The sequence below is a fragment of the Malaya genurostris genome, chromosome 2 (assembly GCF_030247185.1).
Source record: "Malaya genurostris strain Urasoe2022 chromosome 2, Malgen_1.1, whole genome shotgun sequence".
NCBI lineage: Eukaryota > Metazoa > Arthropoda > Insecta > Diptera > Culicidae > Malaya > Malaya genurostris.
In genome coordinates, this window is record NC_080571.1 from 242874498 (window position 1) to 242895102 (window position 20605).

The following is a 20605-nucleotide window of genomic DNA, read 5'->3' on the forward strand; positions in this document are numbered from 1 at the left end:
TAATCAATAATAAATCATAATGAATTATTGAAATTTGCACTAAAGGGGACGAATATGATGTACTTTGCATATTGCTAAGACAAGAGTTGCAATTTCTGAAATATAATATGTATATAAAAGATTAACTTGATCCATCATGCTATCTCCAAAGATGGCAAGTATGGGTAGTAAAAAGAAAATGGTCGATATTTAATAATTGATTTGTTCCTTTACCTAAATTTTCTTCAGCCTTGGCCTTTTGTTTCGCCTTTCTCTATAGGGTAATAAAATGCTGGAAAACCTGACTATCGAACGGAGCCTCGTTGACCCATAGTGTTATATATCATTCGACTCAGATCGACAACATTGGAAAATGGCTGTGTGTGCTCGTTTCAATTTTTTTGTTTTCTCGTTCAATTTTTTAGAAGATGGTTAAGCTGATTTGAACAAACTAAGACTCGTTCGAAAGCTACTATTGATCCATTGATTAAGTTTGAAGATCAAATGACTGTGTCTTCTAGTTCCAGATATATAATAGTCAGAGCTAATAAAAGTCATTTCCATTGACTCAAAATAGACGAAAATGACGAGAAATTACTGTCACTCTCAGCTTCGCTTGCAAACTATGAGAACGAAACCCATGTCCAGTCAATGACATAATTAGGAGAGTAGTTTCAAAATTGTGTTTTTTCTTTCATTTGCCTTTTCAGTCAGTTGCAGTTTTTAGTGAAAATCCCATAGTATGCTGTGTCGGTATTCAACCGAATTTTTGAGAATCGAAAATGACAGAAAAAGGTTTCACAATGACTTTTACCTGTTGGTGCTCGAATTGGTAGTAGTTTTGGTTTCCAAAGAGGTTCTTTCAATACACCGATGAAAGAATGAGAATTGAAATTCTTCTATTGCTCCCTGAAGACGTTAGTTTGGTTTCGTCTTGTCATAGAGGAAAGAGTGACGTTGGCAATTATTCTCTCTCATTTTTTCAATGAGAAACGAAAACGTTTCGTCTCTCTTCCTTTGTTCTGGTGTCGGTCATTCACGAATGAGACAGTGAAATATTGAAAATGACGCTGTTGGATTGGATTCTTTCATTGAGAATGCGTGACAATTTTAAGCTCTGATAATAGAATAAATGACGTAACCGACAAAATGTGTTGTTTTCAACCGTTAAATTTTCGCTGAGGCGGCTGACCCAATTTTTACAAACCTAGACTCGTTTGAACACTACTATCAAGCCACTGAGCAAATTCGAAGATCACATGACTGTGATATCTGATAATGGTATTTTCTGTTTTCTTTTAATATTTTCCAGCAAACGACAACTGCCAAACTTGCATAGCAGAAAGATATTACGGAAAGATAGTGATAGTGATAAAACTTTTGCTTAGAAAAGTCTTGAATACTTAAAAAAGGAAGGGGGGCGTTTTGGCCAGTATGGCCGTTTTATAATACTTTCCCCTAGTTGTTTGATTTAAAAATTTTATGACCAGTCTATCTCTTACAACATAAATGAACTTAAAAAATCGATCACAATGATTTGACAAGAGGTCTTGTCACAATCGTTGACCAAAGTCTTCAAAATTTCGTTGATAATCAATTAATTGGTATGTTTGCCTTTTTTTGAATTTTTTTGCTAAGTTTGAAATATTTCTTATACGTTAAAATTTTTCTCTTCTACAAGTTGTGTATGGCATCGAATGCAATGTTTTGATGTATAAAAACAGATAGGCCATCGCTTTGAATTTAAAGATATGTGCAAAACTCGAAGTTTTCGATTATTTTTATAAGACTTTGGTTTACGATTGTTATAAGAATTCTCGTTAGATAATAGAAGATAATTTCTCCCTTAGCCAGTTTAGCTTGGGTTTATGCGTCCGGAGAGTGAGATTTTTCTTGAATAGATCAACCTTTGTTTGGTAGTTTCTCGCATTAAGCCTCGTTTGTTTTTATCACAATAATTGATTTGAAATACCTGCAGCTGAAACATCGGATGTAAAATTAGGATTGTAATTATAATTTAAAATTCTTTTTCTTTTTTTTCTGGATGGTGTGACCTCACTTAAAATAACGTCGGTAGATACCAGTTGATTTTTTTTCCAGATCAATTGACTTTACTTTCACTGAACAACCAACGAAAGTCTCGCAGTGCCGCTACATCGAGCCACCATAGCAAGGACGTAAAATATTTCGTATTCATCATTCAAAAAAACAGAGAGCTTCATCGAAAATTGAATTAAAATATTGTCATATTTTCCAGAGTAATGTTTTTAAACATTTTGTTGAGCTAAAAATCCGATTTTTAAACTTGAAGTATTTATCCGGTTTTTGCATTCAAATATATTTAGCTTGGTTTACTGGAGTAAGTTGAACATATCCAATGTTTGCATTCAGTCGTTCAATTAATTAGTCATACGTAATTTCAATTAATTTGTTTCATTATTTGTACTATTAAAATCAATACGGTGTCTCAAAGTAAAAAGCAGTTTTTTTGTCAGGACGATGTGAGCAGTATGCTCATGTATGAAAAAATAGTCCATAATTCCACGAATACTGTGCAGGCTTCTATCTTCAGCACATCATCAGCAACAGGATTCGCATAATTTGCATTCATTTACATTCATTGGTTTTGTTTACGCTGATTTTCAACTTACGGTGACACAACACAGACCGGGCCGTAGTCGGTTTTCTGTCTCCACCGTTCCACCATGTTCATCAGTTCAACCAGCGAGTTGGTGGATGTTGGTACCTGGAAAAAGACCAATGTCAATAACTCACAGTTCCTCGAAAACCGCCGACTCACCTTATGTCCCATAGGCCAGCATATCAGCTGGAAAAGCTGAACCGTTCTGGGCGGAGCTTTCACGCCCGCCATCAGCTCAGTCAGCGATATCACCTTTTTGTTAATCCGAAACATCCAGGACTTGATATTGGCATAGTGATTGTGCGAGATGTGATCGATGGTGAACACTGGACCGTACTTTTTCGAGTGACGTCCCTCAGGCCAGCAGGAAGGATATTGTTGCTGTGGTGGTAGAGAAATTGAAATGTGAATTGCTAAGAGGTAGCAATTTTTGATTGACTACTTACTGAGTTTGGAGGTGGTTGACAGAGAACTACGATGGCAGAACACTCGTGATCATAAACTAAGGACCAGAATTCTCCAAGGGTTTTCTGTAAGGGCCACTCGGTTACTATATATTCCCTAGGCTTGGTGTAGCCCTACAATCAAAGAATACAAACACATTATTTTTTATTCTTGCTCTATGCGTAGGATTCGTATCCGTGTTTTGAATCACGGACGCTACAGCAAAACAGTAGTTTTTGTACTTACATCTACAAATACAGCGTTAATGTAGTCGGTAAATGAATTTCCCTGAAACGAGGTAAGGTAAGGACGGAAGTTGTCAGCTGTTAGGAGAAAAAAGAGAAAGAGCAAAGAGATAGAGCCATTAACAGCACCCGCACATAATTCAATTAAGCTTTTGTCTGTCGAGTGCAAGGCAACTGCAGTGTGTTGTCCCCACAGACGGGCTTCATTGTACTGGTGATAGCCGCGGTTATGACGATTGCCGTGGAACAATGAGAACTTTCATGGCACTGACGGGCTGCATTGGTGTGGTAATTATACAATGGGTGGAATATTAGTAACGTTTTTGCGGACATGATGGTACAAAGCTATATGCCATTAGATTTTGAAATCAGCGCGAATGAGCTGGCCAGAACAGGGTCAGAACCATTTTTGAACTAGTAAATCGTCCAATAGATAATAATGATTACAAAAAATTGCAATAGGTTATAATGGAGATTATAAAAAAGATTATGGTGCTTTTTACATACTTCATTCATATTTATGCAGACATTTCTACACATCACAAAAATTTGAATTTTACAAGTGACTTAATCCCTCATACGATGTAATTCATAAAGACCTAATGTGTCAAATGACGGAAAATTTCATTTGTAAGATTAGCATGAATTTAACTGGCTTCGAGTGTAACTAATGCACCTTTAACCAACCTAGCAGATGTGTGCTTCTGTGGCTCAGTCGATAACCAGACGTATGTACTTTGTGATCCAATGATTCTCGGTTCAAGTCGCGGCGGTCGCTATCAGGAATCTTTTTCCTTATTTCAGTAAATTTTATGTCATGGAATTTAAGACACAATACTGAATGTTCTTTCACGTAAATTTGCGAGAACTGCGACGCTCCATTTATGTACATCTAATAAGATGTAAAATCACAGGGTTTTTTTCGAAGTGTGTTTCCATTTGTTTTGTTTCGATGGTCGATTTGTGTTTACGTGTTTAACATTTAACATAATTCATTCCACCTACACGGAAAACCCACAGATCCCAAAATTATGACATTGCAATTGCGGAAAATGAAACGTTTCAATGAGGTGTCCCTCGTGCAACTGAGCAATGACACAGTCCCAGCAAAGATACCTGTATGCATGAAAGCAAAAAATGTCTCGGTTATTTCACCAATTTTTCAGTTGTTTGAACTTAAAATACCTATTGCAATAAATAATTATCTACTGTTAGTCTCTTCGGGGACAGCTTATCGTTTACAATTTAACCCATTCACGACTATAGGATGTCCAGGACGAAATATGTCGGTACAACACAATACTTTAGCTATTGTGGGTGTAAAGTAAGAGAATATCACCAGAAAAATATATCAGGGTGCATGGTTCCATGGGAAATATTTTTCTCTATGATCCTCAAAAATAAATAAACGAAGAGTTGGGTTTATTATATCGAAGGTAAATTTATTGCTTTAATTATCAGAATATTAAGGGGGTAGGGTCTAAACGATGAAAAAATCATCATTTTTGCGATTTTTTTTTTAGAATTGTTCAACAAAATAAATTCGAATGTTTTACATGATAAAAAGCATCATTCGAACAACATTTTGTAATTTTTTCGTGGAAAAATATTGAGAAATAAGTCGGTGAAGAGACGTTTTTGAGAACGCTTCTTAAAAATCATGATTTGCGGTGCCCACTGTATCTCAGCGCAGACTAATCAGAAGTGAACAAATGAACGCAGCATAGTTAGAGTAGAAGTTTTTCTAGACCCCAACGTTTCTGTTTGATTTTTTAAAATTTTTTAAATTTTTGGTGGTTGTTCAAAGTGAAAACTGTGATTTTTCACGAAAAAATCTGCCATTTTGTAGCTGTTAAATCTTCCCTAAGTGACAAACAACGAGAAGGAAACATTCTTCGTAGAATGAGATAGCCATAGATAAAGGTCCATAACTTCCAGAGTTTCGTTTCAATAGGCTTGAAAATTTCACAGAAAATTCTTCAAATGTTTTACTATAAGAAAATATAAAGAAAAATAATTTTTCAAAAGTGTTAGACCCTGCCCGCCCCTCAAAAAAAATAGTTAGTTATGGTATTTTACGAAACGACTTCGTGTACTTTTTTAGCACAAGTGGACGTTGCACAAAACACTTTTTTCTATACGTCGTTTTGAACAAACTTGTTTAGTGCAATAAAGATTGACAGTTCTTTTTTTTATTCGTTTAGAAACACATTTGTCGTCTTGAAAAAAAGTTTTTTTTAACATTCAGTAAAAAAACATCGATTTAATAATAATTGAAGAATCGCTAATGATTTTCATAGAAGGGAAAAATATTTCCCTTAAGCGTAAAAGGGTTAAACAACGAAATTTTGCCTAAGTAGCTGTTTATAGCTTTAACACTTAACTCACAGCTGATGTTGAAATGCAACAATAGACTATATCTGAATTGTCCCAAGATGGAATTACCAAGCAAAATGTTCACAGGGCATTAACCATTTTTTACTCCACTTACAGAATAGCTCGCTTGAAAAGCATTTCTAATTCCGTTTTCAAGAATGTTACTGATAAGACTGCACTTTCAAGAAAATACCAATATTATCACTTCACTTTAGTAGCAATTTTTTGGTGTTTTTATTTACATTGACATGAACTTCCGAAATTACATCACTTGTAGGTGAAATTAAAACATTTCTACAGTAGGAATATCTATTCAGGACATGGAAAACTTGTTTTCCAATTTATTCATATTTTTTTGTATACTTTCATTCACATGAATCGGCAACTACGTAACTGAGATGAATGACGTCCAATTGTCATTTAAAATTTTCAACATTAAAGGTTCCTGATGCAATGAAGATGGTTTTTGGTTTGCGTTTTGCTATCTTTGTTCTCAGTCCACTGACAGCATTCGTTTACCTGAATGGTTATGGCAAAACCAACAGATATGTGAGTTAAATCAGCAACATTTTAGTTAAAACAACCAGGGCGTGGAACAATAATTTAAATATTGTAATTTTATGATCTGGGGGTTCTCCGTTAATTTTCAAAAAGACATAGAAATGTTTAAAGTTTAGATTCTTATTATGTAATTATGCTAAAGGACAATTAGTATATTGTTAATATGTTGGTATAAAAGAAGAGAAGGGTTTATGCCTGTTGGAGAAAGAGATTAGATCGTTTTAGCTCCAGTAGATTTTTTTCGGTTCCTAACAAATAAACTCATAAACTAGTACTGAGCACACGCGAGATATTTTGTGCTAGATACTATTTATGAAAAATTGTGGTGATTTCGGGACAAAAACACAATTGCGAGCGCATTTCTGAAGCTTGTTTGGTCATGGAATCGTTGTAGCTTTCGGCACCTCAGGGTTCAAAATCATACACCAGGGAACGTAATTATCGCTCGACAATGGACTGAAACTAGCACAACTGCTCCGAAAAGATGAAGGTTTAATAGGTTGGAAAGGTCATGGCGTCGTTTTTCGAAAAAACGGTAACTGTGAGTATTAGTATGTCTCTGATGAATTGAAAAAGCTTTTATTTTCATAAGATAATGTAACGGTACAGAAGAGCTTTGCCAGGATTTTGAGCTGTAATTTCTTACTAGCCCGATTTTGTTACCTTAGACTATTAAGTGTATTATTATTAAGTGAAAAATTCAGTCCGTACGAGAAGATCATCGATAATGCAGAGGAATGTTTTGTAGACCTTTTCTAAAAATTACTTTTCGGACAACATCAAAATATATAAATTAAATTTTAGACATTGAAATTTGATTTAAATTGATGGAAATGCAAGTTTCCTATCACTTTTAGTATATCCAGCACCTGGAGTGGTGCTGCCCACTGTAAATGACTGCCTGTGCATTAGCAGATCTCGCTGCCTTGAACAGCCTAACGATAAAGCTTTGAGTACACATACACCCACACTATTTGTAATTGTACTCAGAAATTATAGGGTCGATTCCCGATTGAAGCCTTATCATTCATACGCATCTTTCAACATGTGATTTAGACACCACATCATTGCTATTGGAAGGAGCAGCTCGTAAGCAGTTGATGCACGATGCTGCTAATTAAATCTGCCTTCCCGTCAATGCCAGCACGGCAATCGTCTCCAATCAACCGAAAGCACAACTTACGTGGTACACAAAGGACGTCTCGATTTTTGTCTCGGTTATCGCCGCGATGTCCACCGGCACAATCGCCAATGGTGAACCGAGGTGTCTGCTTGCAAATTTGTGCATATTCTTTCTGATAAGCGTTCATTTTCATTGCCGGATCCTTAAGGCTTTTTTCCTTCAGTCGCTGCGAGAGCTCTTTCACGGGAAACCACGAATTACCGCAGACCACGAACTCTTCCAGTGTATCATATACGAACTTGTATTGATCCTGATGGGCACAGAATGAAAATTTACTCTTCAAGTTATCAATTACGAGTGTTCATAAATAGTTACCACATTTTCAATAAGGCCTTTTCGCGACTGTCGTAACTTTTTCAGATAGCCAAACACGTGAAACGCGTCCTCCTCTTCCGCTAGTTCCATGTTGGCATCGATTGCCAAGTACACGCCAGATCGCCCTCCTCCGTCACTGTAAAATTAAATCCACACATAAATCGATGATATGTGCTTGGGAAAAGTGGGTGGCTTATAACTTACTTGCAATGCACTAACATCGGCCCTACGAGGCTGTTGGCTTTGATTATCGTCCCCACAACGGAGCGAACCCTTCGTCGGAATTCGAGGATTGCATTGGAGAAAGGGCAGGTGTGTGAATGCCATTCGGTGTAGTGAAACTGCAGCAGGAAACGTTCCTCTGTAACTACCTAGATGTATATAGAAAAGAAAGAGATGAATGGAGTCAATTGATTCAATGGAACACTGCAATTGCTGGTCGTTGGTTAAATGATTGACGCCGTGGTTTCGGGATCAACCTAAAGTTGTCAAAGGGTGCGAATTATTTTAGCAACAAGATTACACGTTTCTCAAAAATTTTCTTATGAATGTAGTGGTAGCAGAAATTACTGAATTGGGCGGCTTGAGTTATCCATCTACGTTCAGCGACGTACAACTTGAGAGCTTTCTGCCAATGAGAGGTATATGAGATAGAAAACATCTTGTTTTGTCATCTTCTTAGCATGGAAGCAGGAGCTCATAGTATCAACTCCTGACTGAAATAATTCAATCGGCGGATAAAACACACTGTCTCTAAACGGATCCTACGCGGAGAAAAAAAGTAATATGTACTAACATATCGATCAACTAGTTCCTGGCCTCTGACCGACACATGACATCACTAATTAAAACTCGTGCTACTCAATCGAAGTTTTCTACATAATATATTCCATTTGGGTAAAATTTCAATTGAGTACTGAACTAAAGGAAAAAATAGGGTAGAACGAACGAACGAACAGTTTTAGCGGTCATTGAAACTATCTATAATATAATGTCAGGAGGTTTCTACATAACATAAAACGACTTCAAGCAACGGCAAATTTCCCGATAGCCCATCAGTAGAACAAATTGAAAATTCATGTAAGAAAATTGTTTCAAGTAAAACGGGATACATTCACTTAGACAAAGTTGGAAGTTATCTACCCATATTCAGAAAAAAATTCTTCATTACTCAAATTTTGCATCTTGCACTTAAAAAATTACTCAAATTTAGAGAAGTTACTCACGATCATTGATAATTGGTAACTGATGGTAGCTACTTAAATTTTGACATTTTCATACATCATTCGAAAATGAGTAATATTTTATAATCGACCCATTGGAGTTAGTCACATGTCAAGAAAAGAATAAATTTGAGAGAGAATTTAGCCTATCACCGGTTCGATGGACATTTCTGTGTACGCAACACCTATTTCAAATGCAAATGCTAATTTGAGTAATATGAAATCATTGCATAAAATCGCGTTCTTTTTAGCATTTCTTGTCCACTGTGCATTATCATAAAACTAATCAATAAAAATATAAATAAATGGGGGAAACAAAAATGAAAGGAAAAATTAGGGGAGAGTCGGCAGCCTTACCATCAAATCATAAATTTTTTCTTCAATTCTACAGAGAAAAATGAAATTAAATATCAGAAAATTTGATTTCATGGATTTCATTACAATTCGAATGATGCCAAAAATGTTTCATAAGTAAAGATCTTAGAATGTACAATCGGCGCAATACAGCGCAGTAAGCAGCACTGCTCATGAATAGTAAAAGAATCAGCAACGATCCAGGAAATATGCTGTTTCGAAAATAAAATGTGAGAAGTCTACATATAGAAAATCAGCAAAAAAAATGCTAGGTGAATGTATTGTAACTTTTAGTAAAACTATGAATTTGTGACCAAATACCACCCTTATACTTTTTTATTTGCATGGCACAGATAAAACTTTGAATAATCAATTGAAATAATTATAAATTCAATGACATAGTTGAAGATAGTTGTGACCCATGGAGGGTGCCTTGGGCCAAATGACTCAATTTTATGAAGAAATTACAAAAATATCTGTTTAAAACAATTCACTATGAAGGTTAGAAGATATACTAGAATACCATAGTGCGGGATGTTTAAATAACTTTCATTTTCAGTTATAAAAAAATGTCAAGTAAAAAATGGCCCTGGCTGCCGACTCTCCCCTGTAGTGGCTTCAAACAGAAAATTAGTCAGAAATATATTGAAAAATCAATAAGACGAAGAAAAAAAAATACCGCACCTACGTCACATATGCAGGAATGCGTGATATGAAGCACTCTTGGATGGTTGTTAGATAAATTGTTATGTTAATTTTGATCTAAAATAAAACTCGATCAAAACAAAAATTAAAAACAAAATATCAAAAGCAGAAACACATCAAGAATGATTGAAAAGTAAATATTTTTTTAAATCAATACTTGACACTTTAACAGTTTAACAGTTTAACAAAACTAAGAGATTTTGACAAATGAAAAGAAACTATGTAAAAAACGCTTCTTTTTCGAAAAAGGCGAATGGATAATGCCAGAGACATAACCGGATAGACGTTAATATGAAAAAAGACGTGTGTCTGTATGTGTGTTGTCAACTAAGAGGTCGATCTCAAAGATGGCTGGACCAATTTTGATCAAACTAGTCGCAAATGAAAGGTCTCTTGGTCACCCAGAACGCTATTGAATGGTTTTGAGATTGGATGTTAACTTTTTGAGTTACCCGAAGTTTTATGTCAAAATTTTTAGTTTTTTGACAGTATCTGTCACACTTGACATTAAAAACAGAATATGTTTATATACTAAGATTCCACACGGTAATAGCTATTCAACAAGCCATAGATTGTTGAAATCCGTCCATTTTCAACGGAGATATCGACATTTTCGTATAAGCGACTTTTCCCCCTATTCCAGCAGTAGAAGTTTTGAGCGCTGTATGACAAAGCAACGCTTGGGAGCAACGTGAAACATGATTTTTTATACTGTTACATATAATTGTTTCTAAGTACCAAAAAGACTGTGTACAGCATTCTTTTTCATGACAATTTGCCACGGACCGATTTTAGAACGGTTCGTTTTTGGCAACATAATCGTTCGAATATGTAAACATGTGTAAACCAGATATATCAGTATTTTCGAGTTGAAAGTAATTCCATAATTATATTGATTTAAACTACTTACAGCAATAAATGCTGGAAGAACATAACTTTTATATACCATACGGCTCAGTTCGTCGAAATCTGAAAATGCGTGTGTGACAAATAATTTCACTCAATTGCCTCGGAGATGGCTAAACTGTTTTCTACAAACTCAGATTCATATGAAAAGACGCATACTGCCATACACGGTTCCTGAATTACGTTTGGATCCGACTTCTTATTGCGGAACCACAGGATGATATGTGAAACGAAATTAAAATAATGCAATTAATTTTTCTCGTAGATGGCCGAACCGATCTAAGATTCAAATGAAATCTAAGAATCATCTATGATTCAAATGAAAGGTCTTAAAATCCTATAAAACATCTTACTTTTTAGTCAGATCCGACTTCTGGTTTAGGAGATACAGGGTGATCAGTATAAAAATGTCAATTTCACATAAACTAATCAGGTTTATCGGGTTTGCATATTTGATTAGTCGATTACGAAATAAATTTATTTCAGTTTAAGCGGTATTCGTTTTTGGATTCGGAATGTACCCCTAAATTTTAATTCGCACTACAATTTCTCAAAGATGTCTACACACTCCTCAAGTGAATTTAACTGATTTCGGCTACACCGATTTTAGAATTCCGGTTTCAGTATCGAATCGTTTCTCAAAGCTCAATCATTTTCTCAAAAAGGCCAAATCGAACTTTAAAAACAAAAATTCAAATTTAAGGACTTATTGTTCCATACAAAATTGGTAAATTTTATCCAATTCTGGAATTACAGGATAATGAGTTTTTAAAATTCTTACAGATATATCCTGAATACCGGCTCTGGAAGTACCATAAATAATGACGAAAAACTCTAAAGTGGAACTTACTCCGACATCTCATGGAATGTTCAATCGATTGTCACACGTTAAGATTGAAATTCGATACGATTTGCAGTTTCGGGATTACAGGGTAATTAGTGATTAAAATCTCAATTTGCTGTTTAAAATGACGATAATTAAAATAATGTCATGAGAAATAAAACACCTAAGAATATCCATGCAAAAAACACATGCGGATTGATAAAAAAAGATATCATCTCACTGCTAGGTGGATTAATCACGTTTTTTTTTCATAACATTTTGCACGTTTCGATTTTAGCACGGTTTGTTTTAGGTAACATAATTGTATTGACACGGTATTTAGAAAAATCGCACTGTTTTCGAAGTCAATACAAGTTAAACTGCTAACTTCAATAATCGCTAGAAGAGCATAATTTCATACTGCCAATTCTGTGTTAACACGTATTTATACCTTTTTTATAGATTTTAAAATACGTATAGAATCTATACGTTATCGTTATACCAATCATATAAGTCATAGATTGTAAGAATCTGTCAACTATTCATGGAGATATCATTATTTTTGTGCAGTCGATATTCCGCCTTATCCCAATAGTAAAGGTTCTGGACGAAGCACGATTAAGGGGCGGGTAGGGCCTAACACATTAGTAAAAATCATTTACTTTTTCTTTATATTTTCTTATAGTAAAACATTTCAAGAATATTCTGTAAAATTTTCAAGCCTTTCGGAATAAAACTCAACAAGTTATGGGCCTTTATCTTTGCTTATCTCATACTGCGAAGAAGTAAGAGCTCGGTGCACAGGCCCCAGATTTCTGCTTCGACTGACTTAAAAACTTGACAAAACATTCTCGAAATGTTTCATGAAATGTTAGACCCTACGGGCTCCCTTGAGTAACGAATTGTTTCCATTGATTCTACAGACAAAAAACTTTAAGCGTTTTTCTCGTAAGCAGGTTTCGAAAGTCCGTGTCCATCGTCATTCAAAAACTACTGCCCCAATTTTTTTTTAAATTTTGCACACACTTTCTACGTATAAAAAAACAGACCCCAACGTTTTCCCTTTTTGTTGTTTGTTACTTTGGGGAGGTTTTATAGCTACAAAATGATGGATATTTTCGTGAAAAATCGTGGTTTTCGCTTTGAACAACCACAAAAATTCCAAAAAAATTTAAAAAAAAAAAACAAACAGAAACTTTGAGGTCTAGAAAAAAATCTATTCTAACTCTACTGCTTTGATTTGTTGACTTCTGATTAGTCTGCGCTGAGATACAGTGGACACCGCAAATCATGATTTTCAAGATGCGTTCTCAAAAATTCCTCTTCACCTTATTATATCTTAATATTTTTCCACGAAAAAATTACTAAATGTTGTTCGAATGATGCTTTATATTATGCAAAACTTTTGAGCTTATTTTGTTGAACGATAGTTCTGAAAAAAATCACAAAAATGGTGATTTTTTCATCATTTAAATAATATAAACATACAAGATCATTGGACAAGAACATCTATTTTTTGAGCAGAGATACTCTATTCCTTAAAACAATGCATTATGAACCGCATTTTATAAATGTAGGTATCAACATTTTCATGAATAATCACGCACGAAAAATGAGAATGATGGCATAAAACACTATATTTGCAAAACCCGTTGTCCAGCCAGCGACTGGCACCATTAAAGAAGGTGACAAGCGATTATAAATACACTCTCCTTCTCAATGCTTGATCGGAGAAATAGGTATAAAGCGAGAAGACTAGTGTTTGATGGACAGAGAAGATGTTTGGATGTAAGGTATCGGTCGGGTGACGGCCAGGATGTGTAGACCATGTTCGATGTACGTTCTACTATGTCTGTCTGGCGTTTTAGAGTGACTAAAACAAGATTCAGAGTGGCGAAATGGTAGCGCGTATGCACGGAATGCAAAAGAACGCAGGTTCGAGTCCTTTCTCTGAGCGTATCTTTTTCCAAAAAATCATCTTTTCTGTTAGTTTTTCATTCATTTGGCTTCTCCAATATATGTTTCCGCTCAGTTCTTGCAAAAACTGAACTTAGTTATGGCGGCTTTACGTCAAACAACTAAAATTAATAAATCGTTAATTAAGTTCATGTCTTTATTTTTCGTTGGTCGACTAGTTTGTTTTCTTTGTTTTTCGTTTTTTTTATTTTTTTCGTACGTTGTTAGAATCTGTGATATTTCAAAAAAAGATCCTGTAGCTTTATTTCATGAATATAGAACGACGAAAAGCAAACCCTTTGTATTACATTCCTTTACTTGCATTGCATGGCTGGTGCTACGAGTAGCTACTGACACTAAGAATCCTTTAAGGCCGGAGCTTGAACATACGATAACAAGGATAAAACTTCTATAATTAAAACAAAAAAACGAGACGACCTGGGCTTAGTTTTAACTTCTATCGGTATTCAGGAGACAAATATGCACAATTAAGTACCACATTATTGGAATCTAGCCGGGATAACAGAAGGTAAAATTATATAGGAAATAATGTATGAAGTGTTCTACGTAATGATAACACGAGACGACACAGATATTTGATCTGCGTAACACCCGGAGGTCAGGTGCAGAGGCTCTCGTTAATTAGTTTGTTTTCTGAGTTGTGTTCCACATTTAGATTCAGGAGAAATGGTAGTGCCAATTAAATCATTTTGTCGTGTTTTTTCTTATTTTTTTCTAATCTTTCAGCATTTTTTTCCAGTCTGTTTTTCCCCCAGAATACTGTCATAAGTCCCAACTGTATCATGTCTCTCAAAAGAGACATTTTCAAGTCTAGTATTAATGCTCGAATTCTACTTTCTTAGAGCAATAAAAAAGGAGTGTGTAAAATTAATTGCAATTACCTCTGCGAACTTCCTTATGGTAAAAAGCAAAGATAAATTCATTTTATGTCATTATTGCCGAAATCGAATTTTTTTTTGATGCCAACAGTCTTAGAATAGCATGAATCGTCGAGATTTAGTATCATTTCGAAAAAACATTTTGAAAACGAATTGAAAAAATCCTCTTTCGAGAACTATAGGGAAAAAATTGATTCCGGAAATTTCATGTACTCCCCCCTATGTTGATTTTTCAAGATCGAAAATTTTCGATTCTTAACCACTAGGTAGCACCCCTTACCCATATCCGATTTAGCCCAAATTTTGCATGGGAACTTTTTTCGAGATGCTTAAACTTTTTAACACTACCGTGTTACGAAATTAGAGGTGATCCCAAAATATTGGCACTCTTATATATATTAGAGCTGTAAAAAAACAATGTGTTTTGTCGGTTACGTCACTTATACCATCATATCTCCGGAACCAAAAGTCACAGTATTTTGATCTTTGAACTTGATCAATGACCCAATAGTAGCATTCAAATGGGCTTAAGTTTGTTAATATCGGCTTAGTCATCTCCGAGTAAACTGCGCAGTAAAAAAACAACTCGTTTTGTCGGTTACGTCACTTATATCATCATATCTTCGGAACCAGAAATCACAGTCATTTGATCTTCGAACTTGATCAAAGGTCCAACAGTAGCTATCAATTGTGTCTAAGCTTGTTAAAATCGGTAGAGCTTTCTCTGAGAAAATTTAGCGGAATAAATATCTTCGAAAAGTGCACAAACACACACATACATTTTCCGATCTCATCGAACTCAGTAGCATGGTACATAACACTATGGGTCTCCGAGGCTCGAGGTCTTTCTATAGAGAAAGGCAAAAAGATTATTCCCGGAAAGTGTTGGCACTCTAAAATACAAACACAAACTTCTCGAAGGCATCGTACTTTGGTAATACACAGCAGCTAATAAAATGTGTTGGTTAGGAACAGCAGCATTCACCAGCCGTGTTTCTTTCGGGGATCGACAAACACATAACTTGTACTCTAGAGAAATAAGAGCCCACACGGCGGTGTTTTGGAACTGGTTGACTGGCTTTCTCACGAATTTTGATACGAACTTATGCACAACAAACAGACAGAGAATAAATTTCCCCGGGCACTTACTTTGTCTTTGTTCACTTTGAATAACCTAAACGTTCTTATATGAAAGTTCGCAAGCTCTTCCTCTGATTGCACTGTGATGTGTACATCTCCGTATATTTCTTCCTTCTCCTGGTTGGGTGGCCAGTACTGCACACACATTACCTGTTGGGAAGTCAAGAGAGAGAGAGAGAAAAATAGCATTAGGATTGACAGCAAGTACTACACACAAAAATAATACCAAATAAAAAAATGCGCAATTTATTGAACTAATTAAGAAGTGGCGTGGGGCATTGCAGACATTTTATCTCCCGATGGCACTGTTCAGGGATTCATAAAAAAGAAAACATTGTATGCAGGGCCAGATTGACAATATGGCAAACCTTGCAAGGTATATGTACCAATTTAGGAGGTGTGTAAGAAACGTCGGAGCAATAATTTGATCAATAAATTGAAAATTAAAAATACACACCATGGTAGTTTAACACATCTCTTTTTTGAATGGCATCTGGTCCATTCATCAATTAGACTCTAAGCAAAGACACCATATTAACAAGATAGCCAGCTCTCACATTTCCCGAACAAATCATTGGCAACATCCTTTTTTGCGAACATGGCGCCCTCAGGCGAGTCCGCATCGAATCTAGAACATAGAAGTAGGGAAGAGAAATGTTAAATTCATGCGTGCCAAAATAGCAGCACTGCGCACCCATACAACTGACATGATATGTTGAATGTGATGCCGTGCGATGGCGTTGCTGAACTGAAGATTGATATCGCTCCAAGCTGACAGGGTCTGCTCTAAGTGAATATGTTCTAGTTATAAATGGGTTTTCTATGAAAAAAGAGAAAAGACATCGTTAAAGATGGCGGAAACGCCATCACAAAGCGATAACATGTTTCGTGCCCACACTTTGAACATCCAAACGTGTCACATTGCTGAAGCGGGAAACAGCTGGGAATTTTTCATTGAACCATATCCTATGTGATCCTGACATTCAGGGAGTATCCGACTAGCAAACGGAAGCGACAAGAAACAGAAAACAGCAGATCCGGTCAAGGCTGAGAGCGACTCTTCATGTGTCGACACAATGTTTCAGGTTCGGGAAGTGGTAAAAATGAAGAATGTATATAGTTTTTCAATACAAGCAAAAAACCTTCTTTAATCCACCTAGTTGTGTTATGATGACTTTCTCATATCTCTCATATTCTCATGTGTTAATGTGTGGTGTACTTCAATCGAAGACGGTTCGAGAAAAATGAATGAGTTTCATTTTTTATTATATAACTACAATCTCTGGTTGTTGATCGAAAACCTGAACCAGGAAAGCCAATATTAATTTGTTTGCTCGTCTACCGACAATGACTACCGATTGAAGCAGTTTTGAGGCAAGTTTGGAAATGCACGGAGAACCCGCAGATCACAAAATTACAATATTGCAATTGTTGTTTCATGCCCTGGTTGTTTCAACTAAAATGTTGTTGATTTAACTAACATATCTGTTGATTTTGACATAACCATTAAGGTAACCGAAATTGTTGTATTCAAATGCTGTCACTTGGCGGAGAACGAAGACAGCAAAACGCAGAAAAAAAAACCTCTTCATTTCACCAGAAGCGTTTCATATTGAAAATGGTAAATGAACGTCATTTATGTTAGTTACGTAGTGGTCGTTTTATGTAAGCGAAAGTATGTAGAAGAATATATCAGTTAATTGTAAAACAAGTTTTCCATGTGTTAAATAGATATTCCTACAGTATACCTACAGTATGATTTTATTTCATCTGAGTGTAATGTATTCTAGGACAGTTCATGTCAATGTTATTAAAACCGCTTAACGCTTAAAAATTTGCTGCTAGAGTGAAGTGGTACTATTTGTATTTTCTTGAAAGTGTATCTGTAGCATTAGGTTTTTCAGCGAGCCATTCTGCAAGTGAAGGAAAAAATTCCAAATTTCCTGTGACCATTCCCTTTTGAGAATTGTAATCTTTTGGTGCATTTCTATATCCTTTGTGAGTTTAGTGATAAAGATATAAGCAGTTAATTAGGTAAAATTTCGTTGTTCAAGCAGTGAACGACCCCTAGAAGCTGGCTAACAGTAAAAAATATTTATTGCAATTGGCGTCTTAAGATCAAATAACTGAATAATTGGTTGAAACAACTTAGACATTTTTTTGCTTTCATGCATACAAGTAACTTTTCTGGGATTGTGTCTTTGCTCAATTGCACGAGTGACACCTCATTGAAACGTTTCATTGTTCGCTCAGGGTGTTTGGCATTGCTCAACTGAAACGTTTCATTACTTGTTTGTGGTGCGATTCTTTGTTGGGTGTCGTTGCTAAGCTGCCAGCACGATAAATCAAAAATGACAGATTAGTTAAAACAATAGTCGATTAGTTGTACCGAATTTTAACCAATCAAAATCAGAAAAACAACTAATATTTTAGTTGTTTTGCGATCGCTGGCTTTTCCGTGTGGCATCGGAGAAGTGATAAAAAGCAGTAACTGTGAACATTTTAAAATAACTTTGTTTGATGATATTTTCGGGACAGATTTGACTATTCCAAGAAAAAGTCGACTGGTTTTTGATAGTAGATGAATATCTCGTGTGTATGGAAGCAATCACTCATGTGCTTCTAAACTTTTCGAAATTATTGTCATTGATGCTATATTTTATGAGCTGCATTTGACAAAATTGAGAGCAAAATACTTCTGAAAAAATTATCTCATCTTGGTTTTGCTGCACAGTTTGTGTCTTGATCAGGCTTACGAGTTTTACGAGTGAAACTGGATCGTAGTAGATCATCGCAAATCACGAAAAGTTCAAGAACTCCACAAGGCAGTAACATGGGACCCTTGCTTTACACATTATTTTTTACGATGTTTCATTTGTTCTGGAAAATGATTTCAAATTGACGATTGGACTAGTTCTGTAGATGATTGACGGCGACTACAACATCAATTTCAGATGTTGGTTGATTAATGTTGCAAAACTAAATTCCCATAAATGTTTCTAAAAAGCCAGGTAATTATGTTTCAACGAAACATGAGTTGGTTACTGGTTGCTCAGTCCTGACTAGCGTTGAACAAGTAAGCGGTTTAAGAATACAACAGGATGAACAATTTTTGTTTGACTTGCATCGATCACATGCACGGAACGACCGAAATCAGCATTTTTGCGAAAAATTTAGTTGATTTGCTGATCTTAATTAGTTATTTTTTGAGACAACTAAAAAAATCTTACTTTTGCTAATTTAGATTTTTTATTCTCATTCCCGTAATAATAATAAAATATTTGTTGAAACGACTATTTTAGTTGAATTCACAAATTAAACGTGCTGTCATTTCTTAGCTAAGGCACATTTAATTTACATTCAACTAATTTTTTAGTTGAATTAAAGAAATAAAATGTTGTTTTCAACCAATATGAATGGTTGAATTGGCTTCTGCAATCTGCAGCTATATGGCGCCCTGTCACCGAAACGGTAACACCGTAATGACTACTAGCCACTAGATGGCACACTACTGCCGAAAAAATTTCAGACGCGGTTGTCTTTTCTATATTGGCAGGTATAAATACGATGTTGTATTTAAGAAAAAGACATAAACGAAACATAAACATCTTTTTGAATTTTTTTCTTCTAAATCACTGTTTTCTTCATTCTCACTGAAAACTTTTAGCACTCGGAAAACAAAAACCGAATACAAGTAGTACACCGGTCGGCGCAGCTCGGAAGGTTTGAAGATACAAAAAAACTTCATCACAATTAGAGTGAAACATTCGAAATTCACTTCACTGTTCCGCGTAAAAACATTATTACGCACAATCGCTTCAAGTGCGCACAAATTCTGAATAAATACGATTTCCTCTAACAGTTTACGACATTTTTACATATCGGTTTAGAAATTTAAATAAAGATATATCGAACACATGCGAAAAACATCAAAACAATTTTCAAGCAGTTTCAATAATACTCTCCTTTTTAGCTTTTTAATGGATTGTTTTGCTTTGACACTTCTCATGAGTTTTTGGCTAATAAACTTGTTAATAATACCCATTTCAGTATTGTTTTCTTTGTGCTGTCCTTCAGTAATGATGGTGATAGATAAATAGAAACAAATTTTCTGATTTTAATAACAAAATTAGTTGTCAATGAGAATTTCGTGTTGGATTGAAATATTGCTGGTTTGTGTCCAGGATATTCACCAACTAAACACATTCTCTAAAAATAAGAGTTTTTTCAGCAAAGTAAATTCTCAATTTTAACTAATTTTATAGTTATTTTGGAAATTTTGTTGTTCAAATCAACTATTTCAAAAACAGTAATACGAATTAGGCGCAGAGCTAATTTCGGTCGTTCCGTGTGTGACTCATGATCCTCACTTATATTGACAATTTCGTTCATTTTGAATGTTTTGTTGGTTTGAATGTGTATTAGTTAAGCTTCGATTTTCGTCTATCCCAAAAATGGATCAAAGAATTTGTATTAAATTTTGTATGAAGAACAACCTCAAGTGCGCGGATGCATTCAGAATGTTGACTATTGCTAACGGCGAATCTACTTTGAACAAAAGCAATGTTTATCGGTGGTACAAAATGTTCTCAGAGGGCCGAGTAGATGAGTTCAACAATCTTTTCATTTCTGTGCATGCTGGTCTCAAGCTCAGACCAGTATCAATTGGAACTGATTACTTTAAAAAAATCAAAATATTCGGCTTTGCAATAGGTTTCTACATATTAGAAAAAATTTTTGGATTTTCTGAACTTTTATATATTTCTTGTCATTGTATTTTCAAAATGTCAATGAAAAAAGTAAAAAAAACATATTTTTAAGTAATTAATTTTTGCTATCCTATCAACTAAACTAT

The 20605-nt window shown here is 35.2% G+C and overlaps 1 protein-coding gene across 11 annotated transcripts in view; it reads right to left on the reverse strand.

Moving 5' to 3' along the window:
• LOC131428403 (receptor-type tyrosine-protein phosphatase mu) overlaps positions 1 to 20605 on the reverse strand; it is a 300376-nt gene that overhangs the window by 15965 nt on the left and 263806 nt on the right. For all 11 annotated transcript variants that reach the window (XR_009229375.1, XM_058592347.1, XM_058592346.1 and 8 more), the window contains 8 exons: positions 15760 to 15900; positions 7949 to 8115; positions 7745 to 7880; positions 7430 to 7679; positions 3311 to 3387; positions 3067 to 3198; positions 2780 to 3001; positions 2631 to 2725 (listed from right to left, as the gene is read on the reverse strand). Coding sequence is in view for 10 of the 11 variants with exons in the window: in XM_058592347.1 (XP_058448330.1) it covers positions 2631 to 2725; positions 2780 to 3001; positions 3067 to 3198; positions 3311 to 3387; positions 7430 to 7679; positions 7745 to 7880; positions 7949 to 8115; positions 15760 to 15900 (1220 nt within the window). In the remaining variant the exon portion in view is untranslated. The remainder of the gene's footprint in view (positions 1 to 2630; positions 2726 to 2779; positions 3002 to 3066; positions 3199 to 3310; positions 3388 to 7429; positions 7680 to 7744; positions 7881 to 7948; positions 8116 to 15759; positions 15901 to 20605) is intronic.